The following is an 18,609-nucleotide window of genomic DNA, read 5'->3' as shown; positions in this document are numbered from 1 at the left end:
GCTCTTTGCATCACCTGATCACCAAGGAAGCGCCGAACAAACTCTCCAAGATTAAGGTTGTGAGGATATTGATCGCCTAAATGTTAACGATGATGTCCTAGAAGTCATTGTCAATGGGCCATGCTGTCACCAAAGGGGGTCTCGATCCAGGTTCAATTTGGTGAAAAGTGTCGAAGTGTGTAAAGATAGGTGTATTGAGATTTTTTTTTAAAGAATAGAGAGCGAATGAGGTATATAAATGTGGATTGGGATCGGAGGTGATTGCAGGACTGGGTTTTTGGTAAACCTGGCATTCGTGTCGTGTTTTCCGTGTTCATGTCGTTTTCGTGTCATACCCGATATCTTAACTGGTCGTGTCGTGTAACACCCGTTAAAATAAACAGGTAAAATGACCCGACCCGAAATCGACTCAATAATATTAACAGGTAATATGACCCGACCCGTTACCCGTTACCCGTTAAGGAAAATATATTTTAAACCAATAAATAATCAAATGAAAAACTTATTACTAAATAAGTATATACATACCATATTGTCACATCCAAAACATAAAACACATTTTTCTTTTAAGTATATTTTCACTTACTTAAAGTCTTTAATAGTTTTTTAATTAATATAGAAGTGTAAAAAAATATAGAAAAAATATATAAACGCTCATAATGACAAGCTTTACAACTTTCATGAAGAGCTTAACTTCGAAATTTGCCACTATAATCATATAAATCATATATCAAAATTTAACCGTTGATTGTTGTTTACATTTACGCTTCATTGTTCTCATCAAATTTTGTTCTTTCATATTTTCTTTTTTGAAAACTTGATCTATTAGAGGATGTAGGAAGATAAACGGTTTGGATTGTTGATATTATATTCATAGTTTTACGGTTAGTGCAAATATTGCTTGATGTTTATAAAGTTTCTACAAACTATATAACATCGAATCATATTTCAGTTAACCGTAAATATCGAAATGCGATATCAAAGATCTGAACCGTTCATCTTCTTACATCCGCCATATGATCATGTTTTCAAAAAAAAAATTTTAAAATGAAATTCAGTAAAAAGAATAAAGCGTAAATGACAATCGACGGTTAAATATAAATTTAAGGTTTATGAATTATAATGTTGGATTTCGAAGCTGGCCCATTCATGAAAGTTGTAAAGTTTGTCACTATGAGTGATTGTATATATATATATTTTTTACATTTTTTACACTTCTACAATAATTATTATTAATTTTATTAATTTTTCTCTCAAATAAAAAACATTAGTCATGAAGGTTTGGAGGATTTTAATAATCTAAATGATAATGTAAGTGTAACCATTATCTACTCGTGGAGGAATACTAATGAATCACGAGTGTTTATATATTCTTTCACATTTTTCATACTTTTATGTACATCTTTTAAGTTCTTGCCTATACAAATACTATATTAGTTTATTTTAATTTTGGACAACAACATGTTAAGTAAAATTTATCCTAGTAATGATAATAAGAAACTCTCATAATAAAAATAAATAATGACTAAAACTTTTTTTTAAAGCTTATATAGAATAATAATACAAAACTATATATTTAATATAGAATATATTGTATATATTAATATGGCTATTGTATTTTATAATAAATCTTTTAGTAATTAAACTTTAAACTTATCAAAATAAATTTTTCTTAACGGATCGAAACGGGTTACTCACGTGTTACACGCGTGTATACCCGTTATTAACGGGTTCTTAACGGGTCACCCGATAATGACCCGATAAGTTATCGTGTTGACCCGAAACCCGTTATTTTCGTGTCGTTTTCTTGTCGTGTCATCGTGTCGTGTTAGAAACTGCCAGGTCTAGTTTTTGGGTTGACAATTTTTTTATTAACTATTAAATTATTAAGCCTATTTGTAATTTTTTTTAAATTTAATTAAACTTGTGTGATCCATTTATGTGTCACATCAGTACATAACATAATTTTTGACAGAAATTATGATAGAGTGACTACATTGATCTAACACTTACTTGAGGACTACATTGATCAATTTTCAACTTTAGGGACCATTTTGATGTCATATGTTAATTTCAAGGACCATTTTGATGTCGTGAGTCAATTTCAATGACCATTTGTAAGAAAAAATGATTTATGGGGCCCATTTATGTGCCACATCAGCACTTAACAAATTTTTTGACAGAATTGTGACGGAAGTACCACATTGATTTGCGACACCTATTTTCAAAGACTACATTGATTGATTTTCAATTTCAATGACCATCTTGATGGTGAGGGTTAATTTTGAGGACCATTTGTGATAAAAACCCACAAAAGTATATAATAAAAAGACATTTCAGTTTTGCTGACTGGATCAGGTAGCCAACAATCTGGATAAGGATTGTCTGCCCTCCTTGTTTCCGTGCCCTCCCATGTCCTCCTATTTGTGTGGTCACGGTTAAACCATGTCAACATTTTATATTACTATTCATTTTTGTCTTATTATCTCTATAAAAAAAACAATATAAAATGTTGAAGTGACTTAACCATGACCACATAAAACAGGAGGACACGAAAACAAGAAGGCAGACAAACCTTGTCCAACAAATCTAATAGCAACAGCATCACTTACATCACGTGTCAAGGACGTCACAGAATTGATCACCTTTTATCTCTCCGGATGTTGCAAAGTTCATCACAAAAACAATGTAATTTAGGTAATATAATAAAGGAGTAATTAGGTTTTCATCCTTATTTTTACTACTCTATTGATTAAAACCTTATTACTTTTCAATTTTTGATCAAGGTCCTTTGTATTAATAATATCATTAATTATTTCAATAATAAAATATTTTTTATTTCTAAATATATTCATTTAATATTAAAAATGTTACAATTATTATATTTATATTTATGGCTAAATTTTTTATCATATATTTTTATTTTTAGTTTGTACTCATTTTTAATTTGCAACCCTTTTTTAATTTGTACCAATTTTCCTTTCAGTTTTAATTTGTACCCATATATTAATTTCTTTTTGTGCCCATATTTTTTGAAGTTTTATTTGTATTGTACCCATATTTTTTTATTTATTTGTACCCATTTTTATTTTTGCTAAATGTACCCATTTTGAAGAATGTACCCATGTTTTGATACAATAATTTTTTGGTTATTTTTTATGAATGTACCCATGTTTACACACACACACACACAATAGTATATTTATATTTTAATATTTTTAATCCCACAAATTATGGTTTTTTATTTAAAATCTCATTACTATAAACAACTATAAATTTTAATTTTTAATTTAAAAAATATAGTAACGTACATAGAAATAAATTATCAATTAATTTCAGGGACTTGGATCAAAAATTGAAAACCAACAAGGTTTCAGTCAAAGACTGTTCATAACTAGGGACCGCATCCAAAGTCTCCCAAAATTGGTCATATTTCAAAAGTAAGCCTATAAAATTAGATATATTTCAAATTTTCCCTTAATTCAATACAGTTAATTTGATTTCTCACTTCTGAGAATTGAACTGCGGCTTTTAATATGGAGTTTTTACGTGTTTTGAATTTCATGGGTTAAGTAAACATTACAAATGTAAGAGATTAATATAACTCTAATATTCATGCTTAATGTAAATTTTATAGAACAAAAAGAAAATTAAACAAAATGAAAAGCTCAAGAGAGTACTACAGAGTCTGGTCACTAATCAAAACACAAGGTGGCCATAGAGGGTCCCACACCTGTCAAACAAAAATGGGCCACATCTAACTCAAGGTCCCCCAAATGATGCAAAAATGTTTAAATCATCACACCCTCACTCACCACAGTACCTTAAATTTTGCAGGGAAAAATAAAAGAGATGGAAAGAGAGAAATTACAACACCGGCAACAGCAATAACATGCATGCCCTAGAGAGCAATGAAGAAAAAGAGAATAAAGCTGCTGCAGCTACTGCAAATTTTTTGGATCTTGCTTCTTGTTCTTTCTATATAATAATCTTTGTACATAATTCCAGTGGATCACAAAAATACAACCAGAGCTTAATATCCCAGAAACTTAATAACTAATAAGACATTAAAACCTAAATTAAAACAACAAAACGATTTGGAGAGCAGTCAACCAGTCAGTGTTGTAGTTCTTTCCTTTTTATCTCCTTGTCAATCAAACCTTATCATACCATTATGGTATGCCTGGTCTTATATTAATATCATCACCAAAATCAAAGACCCAAAAAGCAACACCTTTTTTCCCTAGCATTCATCCCTTACTTTCCATTTGTCTAAAACCCCTTCACAAAGCTACCTCTGTCTGCAAAGCAGCAGCAGCTGCACCTGCATTGAACCCCACCACCACCTGTTGCTGCTGCTGCTGCTCAACCTCCCACCTTGCTTTGGCTATGGCTCCATCATGCACTGGCACATACTCCTACCAAACAAAACCCCAAAACAAAAACAGACACCAAAAGGGTGATTTAATCATCAAGATTCTTTCTGGACAGTTTCATTTTTTTTCATTTTTGAGTTTTGGAAAGAATCATAGAATATCTGCACACAAAGTGTTTAATGAAATGGGAAAAGAAATTATATGAGACCTCAAGTTTTTGGACAAGCTCTTTGGCATTGGGGGCAGAGACTATGATGTGGCGCTGGGAAGGCTTGATAAAGCCATCATCCACGGCTTTGTCAATAAAAGTGAGGAGGTAGTTGTAGTATCCATCAACATTCAGCAATCCCACCTGCAAAAAAATTGTTTGCAGAAAACGAAAATAATTAATATAATAAAGCTTCAAACTTTCAAGGCCAAAGCTCTTGGTTCTAAAGTTTCTAGTAATAGTAATCTCCCTTCTGGTGTGTTCTTACAGGTTTGTCATGGATTCCAAGCTGTGCCCAAGTGATCACTTCTAGCAACTCCTCCAAAGTTCCATAGCCACCTGATAGGCCAAAAGTAATACAAAAGAAAATCCACTGATTAGCTTATTTAAACAAAAGGGCAAAACTTTTTTTGTAGAGAGAGAGGGGTGAGGAAAGAGAGGGAGAGGGAGATGGGACCTGGTAGGGCAATGAAGCAATCGGAATGGCGGGCCATTTCTGCCTTCCTTTGGTGCATGTCGGCTACCGGCCTTACCTCTCCAACTGTTTCACCTGTAATCTGAGGCTCAAAAGACCCAACATGCATACAATTTTTTAGAGAGATTTGCACGCTTGAAACCAAAAAAAAGGCTAAACTTTGAACCAGTACCGAAAAAAAAGAAAACAAATTTGTACAAACTATAAAAGGGATTGAGAAAAACCCAAATGTGAGAGATTAGATTTTGCACCTCTTTACACATTAAAGTTCTTGGTATGATCCTGCACAAATGTGAAGCAAAAATATATTTAATTAGGCAAATGCATATGTAAAATACATAAATTAAGAAGAAATAGAAAACATTTGAGAAACCCAAGAAAAAGTGAAAATCTAGAGATGTGATTGTACCCAAGAACATTCCCTCCACCATGATAAACAGCCTGGGAAACCAGACCCATCAGCCCGATGCTCCCTCCACCATACACAAGGTCAAGCCTCCTTGAAACCTTCAGAAAAAAAAGAAGAAAAATTTTAAAAAACCCCAAATTTCAGAACCAAAAAATAGGCCAACCCAAGTAATAAATTTGAAAAATAAACCAAACCAGAGTGATTAAAATGGAAAATAGAGCAACCCCAGTAATAAAATTGAAAATTTTGGAGTTTGGAGGGAAAAGTGAAGAAGAAAAGTACCAGCTCTTCAGCTAATTCAATGGCAGCATCTTTGTAGCAGTTCCTCTTCCCAGTACTGCTGCCACAAAACACACAAACCCTCTTGAATCTTGATCTCGAAAGCTTTTCTTCCATCTCCAAACTCCACAAAATTTTACTGGTTTTTTTTGCTTTTGGGTTAAACAGTTTGGCAAAAGTGAGTTAAAAATATGGAGGGATTGCAGAGTACCATGTAATATGGAAATAGCCACTATATATAGAGCTGTAGACTCCACACAAATAAGACTGCAGGTCTGAAATTGTAGGACCCTCCCTAAAAAAAATTGCATTGAAAAAATTTGAAAAACAAATTTTTTAAAAAAAAATCGAGGAAGGAAAAAGGGAATACTGTGGTGCTGTTCTGTCAAATGGGTAGAGACGAAGTAAGACAAAAGGGCAAGGCAAAAAAGACACAGAGGGAAGTCTCTGTGCAATTCAGACCGTTCCGTAATCACGACGACACGTGGCTTAAATTCATGGGAGAGGCTTGGTAGTTCCGTGTCTCAGGGGGTAATTTAAGCACTTTAGAGAGAAAAATCTCCCCTTCCTTGTGTGGAGTAACATTTTATATACTTAAATACATTTTATTATTTCATTTAAACTACAAACACATAAATTTATTTTTTCATCAATATACCGTAAATATAAATGGTACATATTTTTTTTATAACACGTTAAACAATCTATTACATGACATGTGTTTCTGATTTGATTAAACAAAAAAGGCTTGGATTAATATTTGATAGTTAGAAGATAGCTCTGTTGTAAAATTTGATAAAATTTATGTCTAAAATTGAAAATGTCGTCAATTTTCTGTTAATTACTAATACATGACTCACATGAGCCAACCCCACTTGCTGACCATTAACAAAAATTTGATGGAACTTTTAATTTTTAGTATAAATTCTAACAGACTTCAACATATATAGTTTAAATTCTAATTTTCTTACTACATAACTATTTTTCAACTACACTATCATTATGGGACTAATAATTCAATTAGTCAAAAATATAATATCTCATTGTTGTAGTGGCGTAGTCTCCTCTCCTTCTTCTTTCTGTCTGAATCGTTTTTAATGCACGCAATCATAACTTTGTGCGTATATATACTCGTGCAGACCCTCTCTAGTCTCTGCATCAAATCAAGATCAATAGGTGGCTTCTTGACATGGTTCAACTTTAAGTTATAAGGAAGATGGATTCAGCCATTGAATTAAACAAAGGCTGGTCTAGCTAATTAACAAAAATTGGAGCTTTGTTCATTGATGTGATTGGTTTTAAAATCTTATTTTTAAGATCGAGTGGAATTTTTGTACATTTGGATACTCATTGACCCATGAAGACAGTTAGACCTAATTTGGGAGTGAGGTGCTTAAAAAAAAGCACCTATGAAAAAAAACTATGAGGGTTTTAGGTGTTTGGTAAACTGAAAAAAAAAGGGCTTATTTTGGAAGCTGCTGTGAGAATAAGCTGAAATCAAAGGAAAAAGCTGAAGCTGCTATTTGCAGCTTTGGAAAACTGACTTTTTTTCAAAGCACACGGAGCTATAGTGCTTCTTTAATGAAAAGACCCACTATTAGACTGCTTTTTTTTCCAAAAGCACTTTTACAAAAAAGTTTACCAAACACTCTGCTGATTTATTTCACAACCGCTTATTCTCACAGCACAGCCGCTTATTCTCACAGCAGCTTTTTTTCAAAGCACAGCAATACCAAACCAGCCCTTAGAGCAGTTCCATTGTAGGAAAGGTTCCATGGGCTATCCATTATTTAATCCACATAGTGAATAGTGATTATCTTTTGCATCTTCACACCTATACTTAAAAAGTCCTGGCAACAGGTAAATAAAATAATAATATTTTTTGCAATTGCTTGGAATTTTCCGTGCACCTCTCAACTCCCTCACGTCACTCCCTCTCTTTCCACTCATCTTTCTCACTTCTCTCCATTTTTCTCTGAAGTTCCTCTCTCTCTCTCTCTCTCTCTAGAGCTCCGAGAGCTCTCACCCACTTTCCTTTTCGAAAATTAAACAAATCAAACTCCAAAACCATGAAACCTTAATCTCTGGGACTAAAGGATCCTTGTTATACCGTTGCATGCGCCATCGTACCATCACAGTGTAAACCACCATTGAAGCCGAGAGCAAGCTTCAAGATCTGAAACTCGAACCTAGGTGAGGTTCTCTATGCAAATCTTGTTTCATTATGTCTTAATGTTGCTTGGGACAAGATTTGTGGTATTTTTCAAGTTCGAAACCAGAGGTTTAACCCCTTGCAATTTCTCTGAAACCTTGCCCAGTTTTTTGTCACGTCCTCGGAGCAAACTCCGATAAGTTTGCGGGTTGAGATCAAATGGACGCCGAGGCAAAACAGAAGAAAAAAACGTGGCTGACGTTAGGGCGACGTCAGCCTTGCATCAAACCCATTTCGGGCTCTCGGGCTGGCAACTCTCCACCAGCCTCTCGCTCAGGCCTGCTCAGGCTCCCTTGCCAGCACACGCTGGACTTGATTGCTCGGGCTCTCTGGCCCTGTTCACTCGTCTGTCCCTCAAGCTCCAGCACACGCTGGAGCTGGTCTTAGGATATCCAAAATGAAGATATTTTAATTTTGAAAATATAAGAAACATTGCATTTTTTGGGACTTGGATTGTCTAATACATTTCATGCATAAACCTAAGTTCCTTCTGTCTAATCTTGTTGTCTAGTCAGATTGTCACTGTTGTCCAGCTGTCTGGACACGCTTATTAAGTCAGCCCACATAGGCTTTCTAACAATTTTATTCTAGGTTGAAATCTCAGCCTTAGATTTGCTCAGATTGATCTCTGCTTTGACAAGTGTCTTTTGTCCTTATTTAGACAGAAATATCTGGCAGCTCCAATGTTAAAACCTTAGTTGCCTTCCTTGTTTCTTTGGCTAGAACATTTTACTATTTTCAAAAACTGAGTTTGAACTTTGTGCCTTCTCGTTTAGTTGCTCAGCCACAAACCTGTTCTACTGCATTTAACCTCAAGATCTTTGTGCATCTAGGTTACATTAGTCTTTTCAGTTTTGTGTTGTGTTCTTAATCTAGTTTATGAATTGATTTCTTAATTAGATCAAGTTAAGACTATAGTCAATTCTTCATTCAAATGTTTGATTGGAGAATTTGACTATTGTTTAAATCCATCATCATTATATCATTTGCATTGATTGTGTTGGTTATTGGTGCCACAAGGTGATGAGCTCAGGAGGAGCTGCCACTTCGTGAAGACTAAAGGAATCCGTCTCGTGTAAGGCAATGTTGCACAAAGGTAAAACTGCTTCATAGATAGGGATCTAGAAATTGAGCTTGTCTGGATTGGACTCAATGGAGAGTCCCCAATTTTTTAACCCAGAAATGGGTTAGGCCAAAAACATCTTGTGTTGATTATTGTGTTTATTGGCTTTTATACTTCATTATTTCTATATGATATGCGATCATCATAAGCTTTCCCTGCAACTAAGATAATTAGCATTTGAATTTGTACTGAAGTAGATCTAAGTTAGTTGGGATCTCTTGTATATTTCAAGGTTTTAAATTAATTGCTTCCTCCGTTATTAAACTAATAATTTGATCTTAGTTGACTCGTGTTGCTGACTAGTCAAACAAGCACACATACATATTTTTAAATACAGGTTAATCCACCAGGTATCAATTTCAATATGGAACTCAGTTCTTTGAGTAAAGCTCTATTAAATTGCTGGCAAATTTGGAATGACAGAAATGAATTGTATTCAGAAATCTACAACCAAATCCTGCCCGATCAATTGCACATGCTGCTTGTACAGGCTTATCATTCTTTAAGGCTAATACTAATGACAACAAACAGAAGCCTAGGGGTGGGCATGGTCCAGTTTGGCCCGGTTCCACCCTCAAAATGGAACCGAAACTGGAAAATTTCAACGGTTCGGTTCGGTGCGGTTCCGCTTAAATTTATTACTAAAACCGTACGGTTCGGTCCATGATGGTTCCGATTCAATTCATGCCGGTTTACGGTTCTAACCAAAATTATATATTTTTTTTTCTAATTTTCTACTTTTAATACCAAACACATATTTCAACCACAAATTCAAGTAAATTTGAGTTTCCACTACTAGATCTACAAGATTTGTGACCGGATGATAGAAAGTGTGCATATAAATATAAATCAAAAGATAGAAAGGCTCATATCAAGACCAAAGTGTAGATCTTAAACTAAAACTAAAATGTACATAATGCATAATATCAAAAGATAGAAAGGCTCATATCAAGACCAAAGTGTAGATCTTAAACTAAAACTAAAATGTACATAATGCATAATATACTTGAAAAGAATGAAGAAAAATAATGTAAGTGGAGAAAAGTGATAAGACAACAAAGGAGGGGAAAAGAAGTGAAGAAAAATATTGGGCTTATGCACATGGTGTCACAACCCGTCCCGAAAATGTACATTATTTTGTTATCGTTGGTGTGAAAATACAAAAATGCCCTCGAACGTTTGTGGCATCGTGGGACTAGGTGTAGTTGTGGTTGAGGACCAATGTATTAAGTCCCTACTAATTTGGACCCAATTGGAAGTAAGAAAATTTTTGGTTGTGATGGGTGTACACTTTGGAACCACACACTCACATCCATACCCTTTCTCTCTCCTCTCTCCCGTACTCTCTCTCAGACTCACTCTCTCTCTTTCTTCTCCTCCGTACGAACAAGGTTGAACCAAGCCAAATCATCATGGATCGAAGAAGAAACTGGTACCATTGTGTTCGTGAGGACCATACGAGTACAAAGGTACCCATTTCAGGTAAGAACTCGTTCAATTTCACGTTGAAAACTCAAGCTTCGAGTTGAGCACTATTCATGAACTTTCGAATGGTTGTATTTTAGGACAATCCAAGCTCATAGCGAGTTTAGTGACGTCCCAAGAAAGCTCGGAGTGCTTCGTTTGAAGGTATTGGACGTCAGGATCACGAGGTTCGAAGGTGGCCAGTTTTGGTGAGATTTTTCCGACATGTTTTCGAAGGATTTGAGGCTTCAAAGAGGTATAACCTTCTTCCTCTTGAAATTTGTGACATTTGGGTGAAAATTTCGTAGAAAATGGTGCAAAAACGAGAGAGAAATGGGCAGTTGCAAATCTGCCCAGAATTCGGCGCCGGTGGCACTATTCCGGTGTCTGGAGGTTGAAGGTGATGCATGTGAAGGCGCGTGATACTGTGCCCTCCCCAGCGCGTGAGGCCGCATGAACTACAGGAAAAATTTTCTAAAAATATCACGATGTTCGTGAGGTTGTGTAGGTCGCGTTGGTATATTTAAATACTAAAATTGAGCAATGTATGAGAAGTTATTAGTTGGTTTTGTAAATGTGCTTTAAAATAACGTTTTTATAGTTAATTCACATATAGGTGAGACTTATCCTGAGGAATAGCGTATCCAAGGGTGACTCGGAGGCTACGACCCTTCGACATACCAGTGAGTGGGCTTTTGTTTTCAGTATATACTTATATACTTGATATATTTCCCAGAAATGCATTTTTAAGGAAAGTATGCGTAGAAATAATATGCCAAATGCTTTTATATTTGAATATGCATTGCATGGTTGCATATATATATAAATGTGGTGCTGTGGAGGCACAAGTGAGTTTAGGTAGGTTATGTTTGGTTGTGTGAATCATCGATGATGTGATATGTGATATGTGATATGTGATTAAGTAATGTTGAGCTCATAAAGCTGCACCTAGGGTGATTGTGAATTAGCCAGAGATATGAATTACAGGCCTGTTTATTTACGTCACCTCCCGCACTATATGCTCATATTGGATCCAACTTAAGTGCACAGTCTTGTCGTACATACCTTATTCATGGTTTCGACTCGTAGGTGACTAGTGATTTATCGCTCGGCTATTATGAGAGAATAGAGTTGAGCATAATTATATTCAAGGTTCTAAAAGTCGCTAGGCGCTAGTCGAGCGACGGGCTGGGGCCTAGCGCTTAGGCGGTTAGGCGGGGCCTAGGCGGACTAGGCGGATTTAAGTAAATCTATCATATTTCAGGTAAATAAATGTCTGCTTCTGCTTGAAATATATATAATTTCATCATAAACTACAAAATAGAATGCATATATATCATGAAGTATTGAAACATAATGAAAACATGTGAAATAAGGATATAATGTTTGTTCATTCAAGTATGCAACAAGTCTCTTACAATTTATTGGAAAAAAACAAAATGCAAAATGAAAGTTATGTATTTTCTGTCTAAGTGAGTTGCAACCTAGGCGGGTCTAGGCGGGCTAGGCGGGTGCCTAGGCGGGCTAGGCGGGTGCCTAGGTGGTCTAGGCGGTGGGTTGGGGCCTAGGCATTAATCGGGGCGGTGGGCTGGGGCCTAGCGCCTAGGCGGGGCCTAGGCGGGGATTTTTAGAACAGTGATTATATTACACCCAACCTTGTCGTACAGACCCTGTCTAGGGGTTCCGACTTATGTGCAGTACATTGCCGTGTAGGTCATAGTAGTGACTCCGGCTAGATTGAGTTTGAGCTATGAATTCAGCTGTACAGATTACCACAGGAGTTCTGGCTAACATATAATATTCTCTCTGAATTTATTATTACCTGGATTGTTACTTTGTTACATTTTGGCATGACATACTTATGAATATGATTATGTGAAGCATGAACTGAATTGATATGATTTCAGATATATATATATATATATATATATATGCTTATATCTTGATTCTGGGAAAATAATACATGTTTTACAGCGAGGGGTTAGTAAATTGATAAATGAAATGATTTTGTAAAACATTGTTTTTGCCCACTCACGTTTTCTGTTTTGCGCCCCTCCAGGTTTTAAGTAAGCTTGTTGTTGGTGGCTCGAGGACGTAGGCTGTTCTGACTTGTCTAAATAATAGTAGGACATTCCTGGTACTGTATAACTAGTACTTGTCCTACTGGACTGCACCTAGACTTTATGCTCTGACTAGGAGTGTTAGTGTTGTACTTAACTTCTATCACTTTCTGTTTAGAAGTGCACTCTAGTAATGTGGTTTTTAATTATTCGTATAATTGCTATCTTTATCGCTTCCGTACTGTGCATATGGCTACGTCACTCTCACGTGACAGCCAGGATGCCTTGGCCTCGGTCAGGGTGTGTCACATGGTCTTCTTGGAAAAATGTCTTATTTATATAAAAATAATAAAACAATAATTTATATTAAAAGCGGTTCCAAACCAGAACCGAAACCGTTTGAAACGGTTCGGTTCGGTTTTTATTCCAGTTTTGACTTTTTTGGTCAACACGGTTTTTTACGGTTTTTTTTGTCATGGTTCGATTCGGATAACAGAGTTTTTGTCATGTAAAAAAATATGTATATAGATTTTTATTTATAGTTTTTAGCCAAAGTGTATATCTTACATCTCTCTATTAAGAGTTCTTCGGATAACAGAATTTGCAAATTCCACATTTTAAGACATTTGACGTCTTTCGTTGAAGATAAGATGCCTTTAAATAAATGTTGATGGAGCCTTTTGTGCGAATACATGTTCTGGGGGAATCGTTGTTGCTTTTTGGGACGATGCCGGTAGCTATGCTGAAGGTTTTGTTTGGAAAATCTTGCACGCGATTAATCCCAAAATAGTTGAGATTCTAGCTAGCTGCTCGTGAGGGTCTTTGGCTGGCATTTCAAAGAAAATGGCAGGTTATCCTGGAGTGTGATGCACTTCAGGTTGTTCAAGCTATTAGCATCTTTAATTGTGAAACCTCCGCTAATGGATTGTTAATTGAGAATATTAAGTCGAGTTTACGAGGTTTTGAATCCGTTAGAGTTCACCGTGTTCATCGAACCGCTAATTATGCGGCACATAGAATGGCCAAATTGGCCTTATTTTCTAATTTTTCTAGTCTTTAGTTTGAAGTACCTCCGGATCTTCTCTAGGATTCCCTCCTTCAAGAATGTATGCTTTTTTGAACTTATGAATAAAATCAGCTATCATTTCCTCTTTAAAAAAAAAAGATGCCTTTATAGATATTAAATAATGCAAGTGAGTAAACAAGTTGCATATACGCATAATATTTTGGTTTTAGATTTTTAAGAAATTGTATAGTTAAACACTAAATTGTAAGTGTTTACCCATCTAAGTCAAGTCTCACACGGCAATTTGACGTCGGTTATTGGGTCAATACTATGAGAGGAGTACATGCATATATAAAGCACAAGGGGATCTAATTTAGGAAGAGAAATGTTAAAAAGACTCTCTAAAAAATGGGAGTTTTTATGAATTTTTCGATAACTTAGAGTTTAACGTTAGTTTTTGTGCCAACATTATAAAATATTATACCAAAATATGATGTGTCATATAGTTCATGAAGAGTCTCACTTTTGAGAGAGTTTTCTTAGTATTTCTCAAGTTGGGAATTACCCTTAGAATAGCAGGACTCTAAAATCTAGTGCATATTATTTTCTAATAAACAAAATCTTCGTGCTAATTTTTAGGAAGTCCACTCCACTTAATAAAAATAAGCCTAATCCAACCATAAAAATCACAAAACAAAATCATTGAGCGGTCGAAAAAATATATGCATTTGAGGCAAAAATGATATTTAAGATTGACTAAATGTTAATAAAAATTCCTCATTTCACCCATAAACAGACAAGTGGCCATAACATTATTCATGATAGCATACTCCTATCACGTTCCAACTAAATGTGGCACTGTGCATGTAAAGGGCATGCAAACTATACATAGGTGCCGTTGCCAAAGTAACCTTGTGCTAACATAGTACAATAATTACAATAATTGATATAGTAGCCAGCATGAATTAGAATAAATGGAACATGCAGTTAAGTACCTCTCTACGTTTCTCGTGGCAGTGGCACTATTAACTAGAATCCGCTGTGTTCAAGAGGGTAAGAACAATGGCAAATCAAACGACGAGTCGACAGGAAGGGTTGTAAATGCTCGATCCAAACGTCGCGTTTAATTAAATTGGGGATTTATGGGTTTTGCAGCGGGCAAGAGATGGCGAGAAGGAGGGGATGGTGCCATTTGCCAAAGTAGTGCGGCGCAATGATGTTTTTCTGCAGCGTCGCCCACTCCCCCATATCCTACCTCCTTTGTATGTGTATCATTCAAATGTACCACCTTCCATAGCTCTGTTGAATTTAATGCTTCCTTTATTCTCTTTGCGGTTTTTAGTTGCTACCTATGGAACTTGTTCTTCTTCTTGTCGGCGTTTTGTATTTTTTGGGATAGGGCTGAGTTGTTGCGTTTTCTTGTTTATTTATTCACAAGCTTTTGTTAAGCGTTCATATCCTAATCAGAAATTCAGAATTATGCATTTTAACATAAATTAATTTATTGATTATTTTGTACACTGAGTATGTGACACATCTCAAGTTGTAGGTAAATAGATTAGGAAGATCACACTTCGACAAAATTACAACACCAAAAGTTTTAAATAACTCCCAATTTCAATTGAATAACAAAATAATTAACAATCCAAGCTGAACTCTAAAAAATGTGTTTAAATAGATTTTATCAAACCTTACCTTGATTCTAAAATGACATAACAACTTTATAAGCATCAGCATCGATTCTTCTTAGGTTACGTTTATCAAGGGGCTAGATAAACTTGTCTGCTAATCGATCTTCAGTAGTATAACAACATATAGATGATTGAATTTTGTTCAACCGATTAATGAACCATAGCTAGATCAAACTAGAGTACTTGTGCTTATTATCCTAGATCAACATACGCCATTAATATCATTAAACTTCATTAAATGATTATATTGTATAATTTTTTTTTTAAAAAAAAAAACCGAAAAGAAAGAAAGTGCAGATTAAATACCCAGATGGGGATCTCAACACACCATTTTTTTCATCTTGTGCATATTCTATGTTATTCTTGACCTATTAATTTTATTCTAATTGTTTAATTAACGGTTACGAAATTAAAGATTGTGTATGATGTGAGAAAATAGGTATGAAAAACACGGATTTAGATTTTCCCCTCTCATTTTTTTCTCTTTTTCTATTTGAATGCTTAAAATTAAAGGAAAATTAATGAAAAGGATTTGAAAACTTTGAGTTTTAACGATAAGGACAAAATAAAAGGGAAAACGAATAGTACCATGATTGACTTTTTAGTGTAAAAAATATGATTTTTCGTTAAAATAAACAGTACTGGGAGTTTTTCGTTAAAGTTCCCTAAAATTATATCACATAAACATTTTATTTTACTTTATCTTATTTGCAGAGAGATTAAAGATAAAAACAAAGGAAAACTAATGAAAAGGGCTTGAAAACTTTGAGTTTTAATGATAAGGACAAAATAAAAGGTAAAGTGAATAGTACCAGGATTGACTTTTTAGTGTAAAAATGTGATTTTTCGTTAAAGTAAATAGTATCGGGTGTTTTTCGTTAAAGTTCCCTAAAAACAAAGGTAGGAGAGGAGAAAAGTAAGGGAGGGATCCAACTCCGAAAAGCACTAATAGTGTAAATACCCCCATCTGAGTATAGCTAGAGTTACGGAGGCATAGTTCTGGCTGTGGGATTGGATTGGAGAGCAAATCAGCAACCATCTTTCTTCAGCCGTTAAATCGTCCATAATGGGTGTGCTTTTCAAAAAGCACTTTATCAACGCTGGGAAGTGAGCTCTCCAAAAGCTGTCCAGACAATCAACCCTACTGACCGCCAACTCTTTCAACCTGTCTTTCCATGCATGAATCGATCCCTTTACGTACTGTGTGTGATTAACTTGCAGGCAGCTGCCTAGTTGAGGTTATTGTTCGATGTGCCCAATCCAAAGCCCGTCATATCACTGCCTCGCAAGGAATGTTTGATAGTATTAGCCATGCATATGGTAATTTCATTTCAACTTTATTTTTTCACGTGCCAGTCTCACTAAATTTTCGAATGATCTTACAAGATAATGTTGTTTTGCAGGTGTGCGTGTAACTTGTACACGGTTTTGCAGCTTTGCTGGTGCATGTTATGTATTTTGGACAAGAAAACATCACATATAGATAGATTGATTTGTTTTTACGTTTGTTAAAATTCAAGTGTTTTTTTTAAGAGATGTGATATCCACACATTCCTTTTTACTTCTTCCACATTCTTTATTAATTTATGTTATTTGATCTTCTTTAATTCATCTGATCCGACGCCCAAAAATTAAAAGGATGTGAGAGAAGTAAAAAAAAGTATGTCGATATCATATCCCTTTTTTTATTATTTTTGCGTCAATGAAACTTCAAATCAAGACACTCTCATATTACAGATCATCGCATGCATGTTCGGTTCTCTATTTGCCGCTAGATTTTCCAAGAGTGACAGAGTCACAATAGATTTTTGTTCTATCAATCTTGAGTAATTTGCAATTTGATCTCAATGTCTTCTGAAAGTGTAAGGTATTTGATGAAATGAGTTCAAGAAAGTTCTAAGGCACACATGGCTATGTTTAATACAGCGTATTAGTTTTACGTTTGTATACTGATAATTTTCTAATTCAGCCATAATTGCATATATTAATACTTAATTAGTACACGGTGATTGGCAATCAACTAAATAATATAGGGTGAGAACTTTTTAAACATATTTGAGCTATATATCAAGCTAAAATATTACATTCGAGGATTTCCAACCTACGCTACGTACATGTCACTAGCAAGGCTCCCAAATATATAGTATAAAGAAATAAAGTACATCGTCAAAGTTGAAACTGAATTTCATATTGGATCAAGATCCTCTCCGGATCTGAGGATCTTGAGCCTAGGAATCAATTGATCCGGCCCGTTGAAATTTGATCTAATGGCTACAAATAGGAGATCTCACTAAAAATTATAATAATTGTAATCGTTGGATCAAATTTCAAATGACTGAATCAATTGATCCCTAGGCTCAGGATTCTTAGATCCGGAGAGGATCTGTATCCTTTCATATTCCAAGTGAGTAGGACCGTTTTATCTTATTCTTCGAGGGCTGTCCCATAAAAATAGTTGAATTTCAACCATTTCCTATTGCTCTTGTCAAATTATCACTCTTTTCTGGACATGAACCAACTCTTCTCCGTACGTTCTAGAATATGGGCCCTTAAGTGAATGAGACAGAGGGATGGGCTGGAAAATTAGAAAGATGGAGTCGTTGTGGTGTTTACAGTTTATGTCTCCAACTTTTCAAAGTAGAGACATCAATTGGAAAAGATAGATGGCTTTTGCACAACTACGTCTCAAAGCCTTTTACTGTCATGAACCATTACAAATTTGTGATCAAAAAATGGAGGCGTATGGACAAACTATATGCTAATATAGTTATAGTTGGTGCTAACTTAGAGTTGGAAATTAAACTCCTATAGCGTATTAGACATATTCCAACTAATGGGGGTAAAACTCAAATTTTAGGTTCTAAATTTATCTCAACTTACTCCAATCCTTATGGCAAATATGAGTTTTAACTTGGAACTCATTTTTGGGGCAAATTTAGATCAGTATTCCCTCCTGGGTTAATGAGGTTGGCCCATCATATATGTGTATTTTTTTTGTTTTATATTTATAAATTCAATTAATCCAGCACCTACGATATAATATAATTGAATCCAACAGTAAAAAAAATAAAATCTAATAGTCCAAATTTAAATCTAATGGCTAAAGTGAAAAAAAAATTATGTGTTTCATATTCTTTTATAGTGTTCCACGAGTTTCATGGTGTCAATTTAGTAATTTTTTAATATTTATCGGAATCTAAATATTTTTAGGTTAAAATGTTCAAATGAGGATAGTCTACATAATTTTTTTTTTAAAGTTACTTTAAGAAACAAATTTATCCTAAATTCATTCTTTAATAATCTCGG

The 18,609-nt window shown here is 34.9% G+C and overlaps 1 protein-coding gene across 1 annotated transcript; it reads right to left on the bottom strand.

Moving 5' to 3' along the window:
* Positions 1 to 3,927: 3,927 nt before the first annotated feature.
* Positions 3,928 to 5,969, bottom strand: LOC126585909 (cytokinin riboside 5'-monophosphate phosphoribohydrolase LOG5-like). The gene is made up of 7 exons (XM_050250491.1): positions 5,751 to 5,969; positions 5,469 to 5,566; positions 5,311 to 5,341; positions 5,042 to 5,141; positions 4,853 to 4,923; positions 4,585 to 4,728; positions 3,928 to 4,418 (listed from the first exon to the last, which is right to left on the bottom strand). The coding sequence occupies exons 1-7, from the start codon at positions 5,862 to 5,864 to the stop codon at positions 4,284 to 4,286; spliced, it is 693 nt and encodes a 230-aa protein (XP_050106448.1). The 5' UTR covers positions 5,865 to 5,969; the 3' UTR covers positions 3,928 to 4,283.
* Positions 5,970 to 18,609: the final 12,640 nt, after the last annotated feature.

This window comes from Malus sylvestris, chromosome 10 (assembly GCF_916048215.2).
Source record: "Malus sylvestris chromosome 10, drMalSylv7.2, whole genome shotgun sequence".
NCBI lineage: Eukaryota > Viridiplantae > Streptophyta > Magnoliopsida > Rosales > Rosaceae > Malus > Malus sylvestris.
This window is presented reverse-complemented; position numbering and strand designations above follow the sequence as displayed.